This window comes from Littorina saxatilis, linkage group LG1, assembly GCF_037325665.1.
Source record: "Littorina saxatilis isolate snail1 linkage group LG1, US_GU_Lsax_2.0, whole genome shotgun sequence".
NCBI lineage: Eukaryota > Metazoa > Mollusca > Gastropoda > Littorinimorpha > Littorinidae > Littorina > Littorina saxatilis.
In genome coordinates this window covers 100,995,544-101,014,612 of record NC_090245.1, presented here as the reverse complement: position 1 = coordinate 101,014,612, position 19,069 = coordinate 100,995,544, and the positions used below count along the sequence as shown (strand labels likewise).

Genomic DNA, 19,069 nt, shown 5'->3' with positions numbered 1-19,069 from the left:
AAGCAAGCCTCACCCCCAAACTTTTTTTCTGGCTTGAAAGAAAAAATTATAACCTTTAAAAACATCTATGAACTGTAGCATGTTGGCCTCGAAATTATGAATGTAACTAACCCCCTCTGGTGAAAGATACATTGTGCATGTAAAGCAGAAGACTATTTTGTCCCTCTCACCTGGGTTAAAGTATAAAACATGTTAGTTACAGGCACATGTACAGTTCACAATTACATGCACTAGAAAGCCTTTTTGTTGTTGCTTTCGCAGAAATCAGCGAAATTGCGGAGATTTGGTTTGCATGTGTTATTATCTGAAATCTCACCAGCTCTCTTCTTGACCTGTTCCCCTAAGCTGACTGTGTTGTGAGTTTCGTCATCCTCGAAAGATTCCGTGTAGTCCTCCCCATCACCTCCATCGCCCCCCGCCGAGGGCTTCGCTTTTCTTGGCTGTTCCTTTTCCCTCCCCTTCTCTGCAGGTCTGTCGCGCTGGGGAGGGGAGAACTGTGAGGGAGAGGATTTTGTAATGGGGGAGGAGCTTGGGCTTAATGGAAGAGCCGCGTTGTTGGCGTGGTCTTTGACTGGCGTTACTGCTCCCTGCAGGAGAATTGCAACATGGACATAGAAAACTTTATAATCTTTGATGAGAAATTAAGTCCTGTGTGGTTCATATCATAACAATAAAACATCATACAACATAACATGACAAAACATAAAATTCAGTATGCACATGATATGCCTATGTCATATGGTAACATTAGTTTAGTAAAGACAAACTTTTAAGACAAAAATTAGACTGATTCCTGATTTATTTTATACAACACTGACTTACTATTTACCATTTTGAATATAGTGCAACTGTCACTGTTTGATTAACACCATCTAACCAAGAATTTCTTTGATAAATAATTTTTCATAAAACAAAAAGCTGTCATCAGAGGTACATGGATCAATGTCACTGCCTTATAAATCTGCCAATGACCGTATAGCCGTTACAAAATTGAACAAAATTTAAAAGCAAAATAACAAAAAAAAAGTGTTCAAATAACACCCCCCACCCCCCTTCAAAACATAACAAACAAAAGCACAAAAAAACTAGCTGCACTAACCGCATCTTCTTTCCTGAGCACCACCGACACACCGACAGCAGGAGCAAGGGAGTTTGGTAATGCAGGAATCTGCTGCTTCACTTTGTTGGGTGGAACCAACTGAAAACACAGGTGTAAAGTAAATACCAACCACTGTTGAATGTCAGTGTCTAACAGCCACAACATGACAAACAATTCAAAGACTTTACAAAGGCAGTATTTATCAAGGTAGCCTTTTTCAACTCGTGATCCTTAGCAATAATGAATCTTGGCCTTCACAAAAGACAGGCTCTCTTTCTAAGCAACAAGTCAGAAAAAGTCAAAGCATGCGAAGGAAAGCCTGTTGCACAAAACAACAACCAGTTGCTGATACTGATTCTGTGTGGCTTTACAATTCAATCAATCAATCAATCAATGACGCTTATATCGCGCATATTCCGTGGGTACAGTTCTAGGCGCTCTGCAGTGATGCCGTGTGAGATGAAATTTTATACGGCCAGTAGATTGCAGCCATTTCGGCGCATATTTACCTTTCATGGCCTATTATTCCAAGTCACACGGGTATAGGTAGACAATTATTAACTGTGCCTAAGCAATTTTGCCAGGAAAGACCCTTTTGTCAATCGTGGGATCTTTAACGTGCACACCCAATGTAGTGTACACGGGGGGAGGGTTCGGACACCGAAGAGAGTCTGCACACAAAGTTGACTCTGAAATAAATTCAACCTGTAAAATACTAACAGTTACTCCTTAATATGACCCCTGAATGGTGTCTCGTACTGTACGAAGCAGGTATGAAAGGCTTCATAACAAGAAATTCCTCCGAGGTAGGAAAAACACCCCCGTCCTTACCATTCTCACTGCCACCAACTGAGAAGGTTATTTCCCTTTGACCATTAATATGTCCCTCTATAAGTCCTTGTAGAATCTTAATCCACCAATAACTCCCTAACCGTGTGTTTGACTGGTCCCAATTTTTGTAAGGACCGTCTCAGGAATGTATAGAACCTGTTCACCAAGTTTGGTGACGATCGGTCCGTTCATTCTTGAGATCTATATGCGAACACAAACACACAAACAAACAAACAAACACATCGACCGAATCCTATACACAGCCCTATACCGGGGGTGTAAATACACAAACTGTTCTAAAATGCAAAAGATGGACGTTTTCTTTGAAGAAACAGTCCACACTGATACATGTCTCTGATCCTAACTGACCTGAAAATCCCCCTCCACGCTGACTGGCTTCATGTAGATCTCTGTGCTGTCTTTCTTAATGAGCGATGACAAGGGGACTTCACAGCTCCCAAGGGACTGGTCTCCGCAGCACAGATGGATCTGTCACATATAGTGAACATGCTGAATTCTTTGTTAGTCTGAACTTTTCTGACGATTAATCTATTTTGGGGGGTGTGGTAAATTTGATAACGAGCAGAAGTGCTGTTTTTTAAATTAATTTTATTTGTAGAGCTAAACACTTGCGAACAAGAAGAAGAAGAAAAAGAGCTACACACTGATCTAACACATTACAGTCAAATACAATCTATGGAGATATGAAAATTTTTAGCTTATAAACCATGTAGCAAGCAAATCTTAAACAACATTGCATGGTGATTTGGTGCCTCTTTATACACCATATAGCAAGAAAAATCGAAAAACTTTTTACCATTCTCTCTGTCAATTGTTGCTTTCCATTTCCAACAATGGTGCAGCAAAAACAAAAATATGCCCTTTTACTTTTCTCCTTATATAAAAGACAACAGAAGACAAATTGAGCTATGCCTACTTGAGGTCATACTGAATAATTCTTACGTTCAACTCTGAATCAAAAATTCCCCCGAAAGAGCCATATGGCTGCCTGAATGGCAAGGTGAAAACAATCATACACGTAAAAAAACACTCGTGCAAAATCCTGAGTGAACGTGGGAGTTTCAGCCCATGAACGAAGAAGAAGAAGAAGAAGAAGAATCAAGAATGAACAATAAGAGAAATGGAAAAGATGGACCACTCAACAGCCCCAACACACCTGCAATCCTGGCTGACGCGTGAAGAACATGCGCAGGGCATCCACACTGCTGCGAACTCTGACTGATGCTCGCTCTGCAGGGAAGCTGGGATTGACGAGATCTGGGAAGGTTTCGTTGGTCACGTCATTGCCAAGCAAGGAATAGTAGAAGAAGAATCCACTGGAGGCTGCAGGTAGTGGCATGCTGCTGGGAACTAGCTGAAAAACACACAAACAAAGTCAAGATTCCTTCAAACGGGAAGAACACAAATTCAAGCATAGACAAAAAAACAAGCAAACCCTATTTGTTCCTCCTGCAGAGAATGTTGTCTTCATTAGGCCAAAAAAAAATAGGTGTGGTTACGGTAACATAGCCACAAAAAAATAGGGTAGGAAGGTAGGCAATCACTTTTTTTTTTTAATACTTTTTTTTCTAATGTGTACAAATTAAACCTACTTGAACTGAGTACTTGACAGGGAAATAAGTGTGCGACTCGGGCGCTTTCGCTTTCATTGCGTTTTTTGCACTCGTTTTTTTCTCTTTTTTTTCTTTTTTTGACAAATGTAATAAAAAGTTATAGGGTCGGCCCCTAAAAATAGGGTAGGTCGGGTTACCGTAACCACACCTATTTTTTTTTAGGCCTAAGTGACCAAGTGGAGGGATGGTCTTATCCCACGTGACCAAGTGGAGGGAAGGTCTTATCCCATGTGACCAAGTGGAGGGATGGTCTTATCCCATGTGACCAAGTGGAGGGATGGTCTTATCCCATGTGACCAAGTGGAGGGAAGGTCTTATCCCATGTGACCAAGTGGAGGGATGGTCTTATCCCATGTGACCAAGTGGAGGGAAGGTCTTATCCCATGTGACCAAGTGGAGGGATGGTCTTATCCCATGTGACCAAGTCGAAGTGGAGGGATGGTCTTATTCCATGTGACCAAGTGGAGGGATGGTCTTATCCCATGTGACCAAGTGGAGGGATGGTCTTATCCCATGTGACCAAGTGGAGGGATGGTCTTATCCCATGTGACCAAGTGGAGGGATGGTCTTATCCCATGTGACCAAGTGGAGGGATGGTCTTATCCCATGTGACCAAGTGGAGGGATGGTCTTATCCCATGTGACCAAGTGGAGGGATGGTCTTATCCCATGAAAAAAGCCTGGCTAGATCCGACATGGTGAGCTTTTATGAGAAGAAGTGTGCTTTAACTTTTAAGGAACAAAAGGAGTGTATAAAGCAACAAAACAACTAACACTAATAATAATAATAATAATAATAAAACATTCTTTTATAGCGCTGTTCACCGCCGAATGGCAGTCTCATGGCGCTTTACATTAGACATTAAAATTTAACATTTTACATAAAAAGTTTTCTCGTAAGAAATAACATACAAGCACTAAAACAATTCATAGACAACGACCACTTTTGGTTATATAAAATAATCTAGAAAAATTGTTTTTAAAAAGATGGGAAAAAAAAGAAAGATTATTAAAATAAAAATAATAGTAACAGTATTATTAGAATCAAACATTTTCAAATGAAAGGAGCAGATTCCACTACACCAAGACAGATGATCTTGCCTTGTGGATGTTTACGGAACACTTTTGTTTCAGCATTCATAACAATAACAATTACAAAAACAACACTTTACAGTATTGGCGTTAACCACCGGTTGAAATGAGAAAATACAGGAACACCGGTTTTTTTCGCTGGTAAAACAACAAATCCAGTAGTCTGAGTTGGATTCTTACTGGTTCCGATGACCAGCCTACCGTTTTTTTCTGGACTGTTTGCATCATAAAAGTTTGCGTACCAGTTTGAAAAAAATACTAGCGCCATCACTGCTTTATTGTCCATTCAAATATTACATAAAAATGGAAAATTTTCTTTGACAAACCCTGCATACACCCTTTATAAATCCGCTAACATAACATCCCCAACCAATCGTTGAGAGCAGCTTACCTGGGGGAGATTGTTAGCGTAGGCTATGGTGACGGACAGCACAAAGTGGTCACAGCAGGTGTGTGCTGGTCCCAACTGGTAATATCCCTCCTGCTCGTTGAGAACAGGTACCAAAGACTTCACATTCAGGCTTGCTGCTACTCCAGGTCTTCTTTCTGCACAAAGATATGATCAACATTAAATCAGAAGCAGAGGTTCTTTTCGCCAGGTATGGAAAACCATATAAAAATGAAAAAGATGTGTAGCTTATAGCTTGTTGTTGATCCTAAACATGCTCATTATATATATTATATCAATACATTGTTGAATAAAACACTGTTTAAAACAAAAAGAAGTGTGTACACTTGATATAAGAAAAGAACAGTACATACTGAAGACACGCCAGTTCTTGTTGTCTTCCCTCATCCGCCTATCCATTAAAATCTCTCTGATTCAGCTAAAACTTACTAAAAACACCATGCAGAATATAAGAGGTAAAGAAAAGAACAACAGAAAATGCTGATAACAAAGAAAATCTGTCAGCACAGGTTTACTATGGAATGAACTTTTTTTAGAAACTAGTATATATACATATATACCGTAATTATATATATATATCGCTGTTGCAGAGGGAAAAGTCAACACTAATTACTTTGCTAACAAGACTCAGCATTTCATTTACAATACATGTTCACAGCACATAACTCAGCCACTCAAAGCATACTTAATCACCCAACTATAACATCATAGACCCAGGGATGGCCAAATCTCAAATGTTTAACTCGCCAGCCGGGCGAGTAACTACAAGAAAGTTACTAGCCTGCCAGACATTTCGCTGGCCCGGTACATACCACAGTCTATGCATCTGGAGTGTTTATATGGCTTTGGAACTCGATAGTACAACAAAAAGTGTTGCATTTAAAAAGAATTTTCACTGGCCACCCGGGCCATGTGCCAGGCGGTTTCTACTAGCCCGGCGAATTTATTACTCGCCCCTGGCGATCGGGCGGATGATTTGGCCATCCCTGTTGACCTACAAACTGAGACGCCATCAATGCACACCTTGAATAACCTTGGCAGCACCTTCTTTCTGTGGTGACTTGTCATCATCCAGGTACAAAGCCAGGCGTATCTCAGGTTTGGTTTTGCCGTATTTGCAGTTAAGTAATGGGTACCATTTTGCAACCTGCAAAAGACAAAACTATTAATTTCCTGTGTGTGCCATAAACAGTGAGTAAGATGCACTTCTCTTGCAAAACAAATTTAAAGTATCCTTCCTGGTTGCCAATGCCATAACACAGGGGTGTACCTTAACTTTTTTTGCTACCGGCCAGGGTAAGTCAAAATTTGAACCGGCCCCCCCAAAATCCCAACCTGCCCCCAACCAGCCCGATTTCTTACAACCGCCTCATAGCGGGCTAAGCACATACACAAAAGACGTACATTCATACTAATAATGCATACATGTGGATTTGCACTACTAATAACTACCACAAACACACAGTATAAGACTTGATGACTAAAATGCTATATTTTAATATAATGATAATTAACCTTGTTTTAATAAAGATTTAAAAACAAAAGCCGCCACAAAGAAACAAGAAATCAAAACAACATTCACACCCTGTCACACAATCACACACTAAACCTCACTGAAAGTTACCCCCTTTATGTGCCCCTACCACACAATTTATAAAGTAATTTACCATGGAACTTCACTTACCACATAAACACACACACACACTTTAAAAAAAAAAGTAAATCAGCAAAATGTTTTTGTTTTGTTGTGTGAAAAAAAGTATAAAAAGCTGACTACAAAAGTTTTTCTAAGTTGCTTTCTTGGACTTTTTTCTTGTTCTTTATGTGTACTGTTAAATTCAGCAAAAGTATGAATGTTGTATCCCAGCCAAATTTACCACAGCTTTAGTCATAAATAATCAAAAGCATTCATGATATTTCATTTCTATTTCCTAATGAAAAGAAACAGATTTTCAGATTTCCTGATCCTAGAATTTTTACAGGTGATCTTTATGCTTTTGATTCAGCAGAGTTGCATCCCTGCAAAGCTGGTGTGAACATATTTTAGAAAACGGTCTCAGTGAGTATCCCTGCTGTCGGTGACCAATACATTTTACAGAAACTGGATCAGTGGTACATAGATCGCACATCAAAGGAAAAATACAGAGGGGAAATATGTTTGCTCTGGATGGGCGGTCAGATCAAAGGCAGATGCATTGTTATAGCTGGTTGGCCTTGAGACCTGGGTCAATGACCAGTACTTGCAATCTGAACACAGCTGCCTGTCCCAGTGTAGAGACATTGACCTTCTTACCCGGGGTCAATGACCGAGTTTTACCGGAGAGGAAACTGTTTCTTTGACAACATGTGAAAGTCTTTCAAGGACTGGCCAGAGAAGACTTAGATAAGAGAGGAGGTGAAGTGAAGTGAATAGCGCAGAGAGGGGGAGGGAGTGGAGGGGGGGGAGGTGGGTCGCTATTTTGACTGCTGATGCAATCGCCAGTGGCTAGTGGCACTGGAGGGGTGATGACACGATCAAGTGAGGCAGGGGGGTAGCTGTCTAGCCAATGTGTCAGGGCTGAGTCCTTCTCAAAGTGTGTGTGTGTGTGGGGGGGGGGGGGGGGTGTGTGTGAGTAGGCAGGCAGCAGAATCAGAATCAGAATCAGAATTTATTGTCATTAAAGCACAGAGCCTATTGACACATGTATACAAGATACATAAGTACAGAAAAAACAGCAATATAGCAGTAGAGAAGTGACAGATTTTGAGATCACCGCGAGAGATCTTTGAGAGATCTTTGTTCGCCGGCTGTTCCGATTGGCTGCGTTGCCTATCGACTTTGTGCTTCAGCTAAATTTGAACCCGCCCAGCGGGTGATTTCAGAGGAATTTTGAACTCGCCGGACGCGATTTGAACCCGCGCCGGGCGAGCGACCGCCAAGGTACAGGCCTGATAACATACTTAGAACTAAAAGACACTAGACCTATTTAGATTTAATGTTCAGTGTTCAGATGCCTTCAGCTTTGACTAAAGTACAAAACTGGTCGTACCACCAGATTTAAATTCTTATTACAGTTAGTCAAAGTGTTTCCTAAAAACATCAGTTTCCTATTTCGATGGTGAAAACAATGTGGATGAGAGGTGCAACTAAGCATCTGGGCATTATGATTCTGCTTTAAACTGGGAAAAAAAGCCACATAAGAATAAAAAGAAAGGATATAAACAAGATAAAATAAAAAGAAAGGATAAAAACAAGATAAAATAAAAAGAAAGGATAAAAACAAGATAAAACAAGAAGAGCAAACGCTCGATCGAGTCACTTTCGCAGTTCTGAATATTATATGAGGCATCAGATGGACAGGAAGAAATTGCTATTCACAACACAATGAGTCACGTTCACATAAAATTTGAGCCCGGTCACTTTTATAGTTTCCGAGAAAAGCCCAACGTTAAGTTGTGTGTTGCCGAACAGAAAAGGCTAGTTATCTCCCTTGTTTTTCTGATAACGTTCGTAAAAGGCTACAGATGTAAATACTTTGATGTAAAGAATAATCCTACAAAGTTTCAATCACATCCGATGAGCTTTGTCAAAGATATAAAATGTCTAATTTTTCCTTTGACGCTGACCTGTGACCTTGAAAAAGGTCAAAGGTCAACGAAACCATCGTTAAAGTGTAGAGGTCATTGGAGGTCACGACTAAACAAAATATGAGCCCGATCGCTTTGATAGTTTCCGAGAAAAGTCCAACGTTAAGGTGGTGTCTACGGACAGCCGGCCGGACGGCCGGCCGGCCGGCCGGACAGACTAACAGTAACACTGACCGATTACATAGAGTCACTTTTTCTCAAGTGACTCAATAAAAAGTAAGACTAATTAGAGAAAGAACTCAGACCTGCTTATTCTGTGGAGCCGACCGGACGTCCAAGACTACATAACCAATGGGTTCCTTCAGGCCGCTCTGAGAGTCCACAGAAAAGCACTGGATCTTGATGGAAGTTCGTTGAAGCCGATGTTGCTGCAAAGCCTTTTTGTCCAGCTCCCAGGCCAACTCTTGCGTGAAGTCAGGTGTGTCCACATGGTCCACTGGGTCTGTGGAAAGCAGCTCCCCATCAAACTTGGCCTCTGCAACAATCTTTGAGCGGGGCCTCTTGGGAAATCCACGACCTGGAGAAAAGAGTCAAATAAACAATTTTAAGACTCTTTTATTTTTTGTTTGTCACTGGAGAAATCTAAAATTGTGCTCATGTGACACTGACAACACTAATGTAAACATATTTTAGGATGTTTCTATGACGGGTGCAGTGGCATGGTGGTAAGACGTCCGCCTCCTACTCGGAGGGTCGTGAGTTCGAATCCCGGTCGCTGCCGCCTGGTGGGTTAAGAGTGGAGATTATTCCGATCTCCCAGGTCAGCTTATGTGCAGACCTGCTAGTGACTTAACCCCCTTCGTGTGTACACGCAAGCGCAAGAGCAAGTGCGAACGGAAAAGATCCTGTAATCCATGTCAGAGATCGGTGGATTTTTTAAACACAAAAATACCCAGCATGCCTCCCCCGAAATCGGCGTATGCTGCCTGAATGGCGGGGTAAAAACGGTCATACACGTAAAAATCCACTCGTGCAAAAACCATTATGAGTGAACGTGGGAGTCTAAGCCCATGAAAAAAGAAGAAGAAGAAGAAGGATGTTTCTATAATGCAGCTAACCAGACTTGAAAAAGAGCATGGCAAAAAGGAGAATGAAAAAAAAAAGAATGAACAAGAAGGGAAAAGGACATAACTGTGCGAAAACAGGAGGGAGAAAGACTAGAGGTCATGGTCAAAGAGAATGAGATCTAATATCTGACTTCAATTTGAAAAACCAAAGAGAATTCGGCAGCAAAAAACCTGGACTTTATTACTCTCCAGGAATCTGATCAAGATTAGCTTCTAAATTTGTGCATGCAATGACGGAACTAGGTACCCATTCTTTATTACGCAGTCTTGAGTTTGACCCAGTCTCTTTTTTACTTCTGGTTTGTTTGTTTTTTGCCGCACAGATTATTTTTTAGTTTAGAACTTAGAAGAGAAGTGGTAAAACTTTGTTTTATTTGTGACTGAACACAAGCCTGAAACAAAGCTACTCGAACAAAAACCAAGTGGATTTCGTGATTAGTGCAGCAATACTAATAGTTCACCCAATATATTAATTATTATTATGAAACAAAAAGATTATGAAGATCAACTGATAGACTGATGTTAAATTTTTCTTTAAAATTGTAAATTACCGGTGTCCGACATAAGCTCAAACGACAAAAGCCCGAACGACATAAGATCAAACTAGAAAGGCTGGAACGGACAAAAGCTTGATGCATCAAAATATCAACACTCTCTCTGACCCTTATCCCCCTCTCCGTCTCGCTCTTTCTCCCCCCTTTCTCTGTGTCTAGTGTGTGTCCGTCACACAGAAAGCAGCTATTATTAATAATAATAATGCATAATATTTATATAGCGCATGTATCCAGGGTTTAACCCTGCTCAAAGCGCTGTACAATCAAAATACTACGACAACATAACATTATTTAACGTGCAATCACACACATGTATATCAATGAATACAGTAAAACCTGTCTCTAACGGACACCCTTGGGGAATGGTAATAGTGTCCCTATTAGACAGGTGTCCCTTCTTCACAGGTGGAGGGGCCGGGGCAATATTTTACAAAGAGCACGTAAAATGAACAAGACACTTTTTGTCAGTCCTGTAGTATGTATTTGCGGTGGATAGGCCACACCCTTCGCAAACCTGCTTCAAACATCACAAGGCAAGCCCTCACGTGGAACCCTCAAGGCAAGAGAAAGAGAGGGCGACCCAGGAACACATGGCGCCGAGATTTGGACGCAGATGCAAAGCACATGGGAAAGACGTGGGGAATGCTGGAAAGACTCGCCCAAAACAGAGATGCATGGAGGGAGCTGATTGGCGGCCTATACCCCAGACGGGGTCACAGGCGTAGGTGAGGTGAGGTGAGGTAGTATGTATTTATTGGATTGAACATGAGACTCACTGAAAATGTGAGTAAACAAATGATACATGTAGCAAACAACAACAACAACAACAACAACATCCCCCCCACCCCCCCCCCCCCCCCCACCTAACCCGTTCCCTACACACACTGTGCATCAAACTTACGCAAGTCGGACGTCACAAAGCTAAAAATAGCTGACTCTTCATCAGTCATTCAACGGGAAATTCCGCAGTGTGTCTCGACCAAATTGGGTCAGCTCTTGTTTCATTCAGTTTTTCTAGTCTCAGCATAAATGCATGGAACAAAAATTTAGCTGTGTCAACTATTGTTTCCTTCGAACGATTGCTTACAAAGAGAGAGAGATCATCACGTCTTCTTTTTCCGATTTGATCCTCGCGATCTGTGTTTTACCACATCCCATCTCCTTCGCCACATCTTGGCATGATTGGCCGCTATCTAGTTTTTTCAAGGCAGCGACACGCTGCTCTAAAGTCAACGCTTTTCTTTTTCCTGCTGGAGATTCCATTTTCAAACACAGTAGTCTACTGTTGCTTTTGATTGTGACTGTATCCACAATGCGGAAAAGCGAAAGTGAGTGAGCGAAAGTGGGTCTCCATCTAAACAAGCCACTGATTGGTCAGAAAAGGGACAGGACAACCAATCAACAACCATTTGTGCTACGGCTACAGCTGCCGAGCACTGTCTGCATAACAGTCGAGTTTTCGAAGTTGCGTTTTTATGTACGTTGTGTCCGTTTGTGACAGTGTTTACACTTCCTACGATCCGAAAAATCGTGTCCGCGTCCGTAAGTGGCAGGTGTCCGCCCGTTAAAGGTTAGTTATTGTTGAAATCGTGTTCGTGCCATGATAAACTGTCCGTATGTAGCAGGTGGCCGTTACAACAAGGGTCCGCTAGACTCAGGTTTTACTGTAACACATTGCAATATAAAACATTATCACAAACACACACGGCACGGGCTCACACACGCACTACATAAAACAAATTGCACAATAACACATTATCACAAACATACGCACTCACGCGCCGCAAAACACATACGTGAAAAACTATGTACAGTACATGGGACAAAAATGACCATCAGGAACAGACCAGACTTGAAAATGTATTTCACGGTAACTAAATGTTTGCGGAAAAGGTGTGTTTTTAGTTTTGATTTGAACTGAGATAGGGAAGAGCAACAGCGAAGGTCAGCGGGCAGTGAATTTCTTTCCATACGTTTCCAGATTAAAGTTTGGTACTTTGAGGAGCTTTTCAGAGCTGGACCTGAGAGAGCGAGAGGGCTCACAACTGTGGACTGCTTCACCTATGGCTACACCACCCTCTCTCTCTCTCGCAGAGAGAAAAAGTAACAGACCAACAAAATAACAGACAGACACACTGACAAAGGGACAGAGAGGGGAAGGGGGGGGCTGCATCTTTTGACGAGTCAAGCTTTTGTTATTCGATCTTCTGTCGGGTCGAGCCTTCGTCTGTCCGAGTTTTTGTCGATTGGTCTTATGTCGTTTGAGATGTACTCAAATCACTTGTAAATTACAGCCGGATATAAATATATATATAAAGTACATATAGGAACAAGAGAAAAACTGATGCAACACAATCATCTCTGCTACAGTTGTCACTCTACATCATATCAAATAAATCTGCTGTCAACGCTTTCCTCCCTTTCTTCCCCTCTGACTCTTGTTTGGTGCTCTCCATTCAGGCATTCTACTTTTAAATCATGGTACATAAGCAGTATCGACCACCTCTTTCACTACCAGTCTGCTAAAGTTCTATACCAAGCGAATTCCAGCCGCAATATTTTCCGTATAGTAGCGTTTTTTGTCCCCAAAAATGTAGGCTCATAAATGTGCGGTGCGCAAACCTTACTATGATTTGAGGCCAAAAACGAGACCAGACTTGCAAACTGCAGAGCGGCTTCACCAAAATACTTCTGGGACGATAGATCATTGAGTTTATGAGAAAAAAGTTAAGTACCCACCTTCTAAAACAGATATCACAACCAGGAATCGGTCACCCATGACGAAATTATGGATATACGTTATGTAATGCACATTTTAGGCCATGAGTGCTGTGTTCATTTGAAAACATCCGCCATAGTTGTTGATACGGAAGTGACGAACCTAGGCAAAATATCAGCTGACACATTGACCTAATTATTTTACTGATTTAATTTAGATGTAGTTTGAACTTTTTGGTGCAGAAAGAGCTAATATTTAAAAAAGGGAGTGGGGAAGACCTTTATTTATGTTAGAACATACAAGTAAACGTCGAGCACAGCGTGGTTGTCAGTAAATAATGACACACAAAACGCCTGGATACGGGGAATCCCGACTTGCGCAGTTCGCCGGATAACGCTTTTTACGCTTTTCCGGTTTGGTTATCACGCCACTGCAAAATAGAGCAAGTTAACTCATCAGTTTCAGTCTAAACTGCGATTATATTCGCATCATTTACATTATAATAGTATATTTCTTAAATTTGCCAAAGGCAGCTTTGTCTTGTGTTATCCCAAATCGTATTTGTTACGTTGGCGTAAGAATATCTTCTTTCCACAGGTTGTGTGCTCTCTTTACTTGTGCCGAGAAGACGGGCTGAAATTAAGTGAGGCGTTGAGAAATATTCCAAAAATATTGATCAGTTGGTGTTAGTTGAAGGATTACGAAAATGTAAAGGACCACTAATTTTCTGATTGTTGAAACAGTATGTATCATGGACGACGAGGCCCCTCTGAAGCACCAGGACGGGACTTTAGAAGGGGCTTAGTGACCGGGGTTTGGTTCATCTCATTTCTCTCTGTCTCATGACAAGATCATTGAATTTTATCGTTTGTGTGTTTTGAGGATTTATTTGTGTTGGTGATTGACTGGGAGAGACTTCATCTTTCCCGATGAGTACACCAAAACGAGAATCATACGAAAAAACTGAAGAGCAATCTAGAAGGAAAACAAGTGCTCGCAGCATGCATAGCTCCAGCAGACAAAGTGCATCTTCCAGTAACACGGGAGTACTGATGGTGGGTCCCAACTTCCGAGTTGGCAAGAAGATTGGCTGTGGAAATTTTGGTGAACTCAGACTAGGTACGTATTATAGAAACATTCTTCAATGTCTTTGCTACAATATTTTTAATCTTTAAGGTAATGTTGCCTTCTGTGTGCCATACTATTGCTTGTATTGCAGGCATGAGTCACTGTGTAATGTTGGGAATAAGGAAGATCATGACAAAGGTGTGACACTGCCGGCTGAGCTAGCATTTTTGATTGTTCTTCAATAATTCTCATGGGTTTCGTTATTGTTAGATGGTTTTTGTGTTACTGTTCAAGGATTAGAAATCTGATTTGACGAACATGGCATGCGGCTGCTGCCTCTGAAGTTAACTGAAGGGTTTTAATTTTATGCTGGAAGTGGAATTGAACAGTGTTTTCGAGTTACTGTAGTACACAATTAAGTACCATTTATTGTTTGACTTTGAGTGGCTATCATGTACACAATTAAGTACCATTTATTGTTTGACTTTGAGTGGCTATCAACCACTGGTCATTGTAATGTGATCAGAAGAGCTGTCGTAACTGATTGTGATAGTTAAAATTTTAAGTATTCTGCAGTCATCCAAAACGTACGCTGGTTTGCGATAGTGTAGCTTAGCTTAGGAGTGTTAAACTTAATAGGCTGAGCAGTGTATATATTCAATATTTGTCATTGGTGCTCACTCAGTGGTTCACTGGTTGTTTCGGATTCAAAAAGGCAATGTTCTCATGCATTTAAGAGGATAATGTATTGAGTCATTCAAACATTCATTGCATTGTGAGGGTTTTTAGTTTGAAGTAAGTAACTTAAACTTACAGTGTGGTGGTAAACTGATTTTGTTCCCAGAGAGCCCTGAATGTTGCAGTATGAAGTGATAAAATGCAGAGTAGTTAAAACCAAAAGTGGCGATAGTGTTCCCGGATAATGACAATGTCACTGTGTCTATAGTTGTGTTACTTAGCTGTTGAAACTTTAAAAAAAACTATGATCTTTGAAACACTGTTCAGTTAGTGTTTACAACTCACAGTTAAGTGCAAAAGGCAAACTTTCACAAGATTGGTATTGTGAGTACATGTTGAGTGGAAAAGTTTGGCAATGAAAATTAAAATGTTACCAGTGTGTCAGGTGTGCAAATTGTCAGGTTTACCATTGCTTCTGCAGCGTCATACTCATGGTGAATAGACCTTTTCGGTATCTGAGCAGCTCTCGCGAGACACGCTCTTTGTTATGCTTTGAACATCGCGATAACTTCGAACTTTGGCTTGTGCAGCTCACACGAGATCGCTGTACGGCATGCTTTGCTATGCTCTGAAGTTTGCGAGAGATCACGAGAGCTTGGAATACCGATAGGGTCTATAGCTCCTGCACTTGCAACTGTTTCTGTTTCTTGTGTTTATTAACACCTACTATCTTAATTTCTTTTTAATCAAAGTCACACAAGTCATAGGGGTTGGTTGCGTTAATGTTACTGGCCTTCATGGTGTTTCAGACCCATGCTTGATTCCTAAATCACTGAGCCATCTGTAGCAAACATAAATGTAGAACATTTCTCGAAGTCAAAGTTAACTCTATTTTAAGTACACTACAGTTTATAGACTTGATAGTAGACTACTCCTAGTACACATAAAACCTCTTCAGCCTTCATGCATGTACAGTAACACGTATATTAAATTGTGTCCACCTACACATAGCACATGTCAGATTCTGTACTCACTTATTATTTGACACATAAGACTAGGTCTGGTACCCAAAACACTGTGCACACAGTCCCCTGTCTTCAGGATGGCATGAGGCTGCAATGTTTGTGGAAATTGAAAATGTTACTAAGATTCGTCTTCTTCTTCGTGCATTGGCTGAAACTCCCATACTCACTTGTGTTTTTTGCACGAGTGGGGTTTTACGTGTATGGCCGTTTTTACCCCGCCATTTAGGCAGCCATACACTGCTTTCGGAGGATGCATGCTTGTTTCTATAACACACCGAACTCTTGACATGAATTACAGGTTCTTCTCTGTGCGCACTTGGTCTTATGCTTACGGGTACACACGAAGGGGGATAAGGCACTATCATGTCTGCACATGTTTTGACCTGAGATCAGAAAAATCTCCACCCTTAACCCACCAGGCGGTAGCGGCCGGGATTTGAACTCACGACCTGATCAAGAGGTCGTTGTCTTAATACTCTTATTCACTGGGCCACTGCGCCCGTCAAAATGTTACATTATTTAATGCAAAATGATTTGTCTGGCATAATCATCTGAAGGAACTGCGCAAGTTTCAGATTTGAGGTCAGGATTGTGACTTAATGTGCGGTCTCTTTCTTGATAATATGTGACAGATTGCTTGTCACCTCTAGAAGGGGATGTTTTAGACGCTGAAATTTAAATTAAAAAATGTTTCCGGTGAATTTGATTTTTTCACTTCCACAGTGAGACTGGTTCACTACCGCTAAACAAGTTTAAATTTTGTCAAAACATAAAATTTTTACAAACCCAATTTTAAACATAGTTGCACGTTCAAGCAGTGTCACTGTCAGTGGCGTGTTTGGGACTAGAGACCAAGGAGCCTTTCAGTTTCATTCAGTTTGTTTGAGAGAGAAAAAGAACAACGAAACAACAAGAACAATATCTGCACTTTGTGTGTATGTGACGATGTTTGCGGGTGTGTATGTGTCAGTGTGTGTGTACTATTCATGCTGAAGAGCTCAGGACATTAGTTCTAAAGTTGTGAATTTGTAACATCACCGAACAGTTATGAGTTGAACACTGCCAGTGCTAGCCATACATTTCAAAGCTGAATAAGGCCACATTGTTGTTGATGGGCCTGTCCTATCATTTGTTTTGTTGACATAATGGGTTGGCGACACCTGCCCCTTCTCACAGGGTACAGAGCCACAGCAGGGCTAACTTATTTGATTTATTAGGGTGTGTTAGTTCAGCAAGGCTATGTATTCTTTAGATACTAGAAATAAGAGCAAGAAAGACAGGAGGTCAGCTTGATCACAAATACTCACCACTTCTTCTTCTTCTGCGTTCCACTGACTGCACGATCAAAGTCTCTCTCTATAATTTATAAATGTATCCAAACTGAAGTAAATAAAACTGAAAGGGTATGGTTTATGTATCCTTATTATGACCAAGCAGTTGATACCATATATCACAGGTTATTCATATTTCAATTGTTCCAAAGTTTGTTTTTAGTCAACCTCAGTTTTCATTGAACTTTGTAGTACTAGTACAACTTAGTACCTGAGTGTCAGTTCACATCAGACTAGAGTAAAACTTAACGTATAGTCTATAGAACGAGAAGTAGAAGCAACAACTCTGTAACATAAGAGCATAACACTAACAGTGATAATTTACTCATTTAGCAGGAAATGTAACCTTGAAGTTACCAAGCATAAAAAGGTAGCATTTCATCCATCAAATTCAGAGGGACGGTGGAAGAATGTCCGAAATTTAGTGTCAAGGAGCACATGATGTTCGATTAGAGTGTGCATGGACTTTTTTCCTGTCCAGATTTGCACACACAGGGCACTTGTGCAGTGCTGTGCACAAGACCACAATCAATAGAGGAGCAAAGTGTTGGAGTAGCGCAAACACCGCCTCCAGGTTTCAACTTGGACAAGCTTTCGTAGCGCATGCACCATCTTGTGCCTGCTCAAACCACTCACAAATGAATTGCAATAGACTATTTGTGTTAGAGCTTGCGTACATAGCTCATTTACTTCAGAAGTTAACTTAAAGGTAATAAAGCCTTTTGAATTAATGTGCAAAGTAATTTTATGTTGTTGAACGTCAGTGAACTGAAACAAGATTGACTGAGTCGGTGAGTGTGTCCAGAACTCTATTTTCATTCACAAACTTAGTCAGAGACAACAACCGAAAGTATAGTAATTTTGTTGAATTTTTGTGTGGCTGCCACAGCAGTCATGCTAGCCTAGACTATGGTAGACCGGCTTTTGCAAGTACTGGCTCAGTGTATGGCTATGAGTGTGACTATATATAATATAGTGTTATGACCCCATCATTGATGAACCATGCTCTCAAAGAAGATTTGAATCTGTCAGGTTAGTTAAGGAGACACACATTCAAATAAATAAAATGAAAACACAACACAGTGCTGATGTCAAGGAAAATCTCAATGAACAAACGTCTGAGCTGTTGCTGAATTTCTTTGTGTCAGATTTCAACAAAGAAAGGCTGGAAATGGCAAAATCACATAAAGCCAGGACTGGTTTGGTATAGGTATGGCCAAGACATCAATCAAAACTTTGTGAAGCTAATTGTCACATTAATTAATTAACTCATGTTCAATACAAAACCCCAGTCATGGCTATTTAGTAACGATATAGTATGTTGATTTGAAACAGGTACACTAAGGTCTAGGCATAAGTGATCATTAAAATGCGATGGCTGGTACAGTGGTAGTGTTTGCCAGTGGTAGTGTTACTGTTGTTAGACTTAAGAGTTAGAGCTCCTTCATTCATAATTAACTGCTTTAAAAAATAAAAGTAACTGTGATGTTCATGCGTTCAATGCTGTGAACAGTAGTCAGTGACTGATTTTAGAATATGCCTGGCTAGAATGGATGAATTTAGAGTTCTTCACCAGCTTAGAAAAAATAATATAATGATACGCAATTTGGAAATCCAGTTTCTGCCAAAGGGTGTTCTGTTTATACTATAAGCAGATTATGAAAAACGGATGAATCTGGTCATGAATCTATTGACCTTGACAGCAGGAGTGCACTTAGACTAGAGGTTGTTGGTGGTTCATTAATTGTTATTCACCCAGTGTATGATTTGATTAAGCAGACAAGCCTTTCCGTTTTCTGCATGGTACATGAATTGTAAGTCGTAACGCTTTGTAACTCCGTGACTGATATGTTTAATATGTTTAGTCAATATGTCGAACTCACAGAATGAAACCAACCGCATTGCACTGGCCGCTGATTGATAAAAGTGACAAGCC

At 40.7% G+C, this 19,069-nt stretch overlaps 2 protein-coding genes across 12 annotated transcripts in view; one reads left to right on the top strand and one right to left on the bottom strand.

The window, feature by feature from the left end:
* LOC138947497 (centrosomal protein of 120 kDa-like) overlaps positions 1-13,205 on the bottom strand; it is a 35,548-nt gene extending 22,343 nt beyond the window's left edge. For both annotated transcript variants that reach the window (XM_070318981.1, XM_070318990.1), the window contains exons 1-8: positions 13,052-13,205; positions 8,937-9,208; positions 6,088-6,211; positions 5,047-5,201; positions 3,108-3,305; positions 2,300-2,419; positions 1,100-1,198; positions 317-587 (exon numbers count right to left, since the gene is read on the bottom strand). In XM_070318981.1, the coding sequence (XP_070175082.1) occupies positions 317-587; positions 1,100-1,198; positions 2,300-2,419; positions 3,108-3,305; positions 5,047-5,201; positions 6,088-6,211; positions 8,937-9,208; positions 13,052-13,091 (1,279 nt within the window). In that variant the 5' untranslated portion in view covers positions 13,092-13,205. The remainder of the gene's footprint in view (positions 1-316; positions 588-1,099; positions 1,199-2,299; positions 2,420-3,107; positions 3,306-5,046; positions 5,202-6,087; positions 6,212-8,936; positions 9,209-13,051) is intronic.
* A 412-nt stretch (positions 13,206-13,617) lies between these two features.
* LOC138947567 (casein kinase I-like) overlaps positions 13,618-19,069 on the top strand; it is a 59,999-nt gene continuing 54,547 nt past the window's right edge. For 7 of the 10 annotated variants that reach the window (XM_070319083.1, XM_070319120.1, XM_070319128.1 and 4 more), the window contains exon 1: positions 13,619-14,150. In XM_070319083.1, the coding sequence (XP_070175184.1) occupies positions 13,961-14,150 (190 nt within the window). In that variant the 5' untranslated portion in view covers positions 13,619-13,960. Of the gene's footprint in view, positions 14,151-19,069 lie in introns of all 10 variants that reach the window. The other 3 variants (XM_070319104.1, XM_070319067.1, XM_070319090.1) reach the window with 1 other exon arrangement.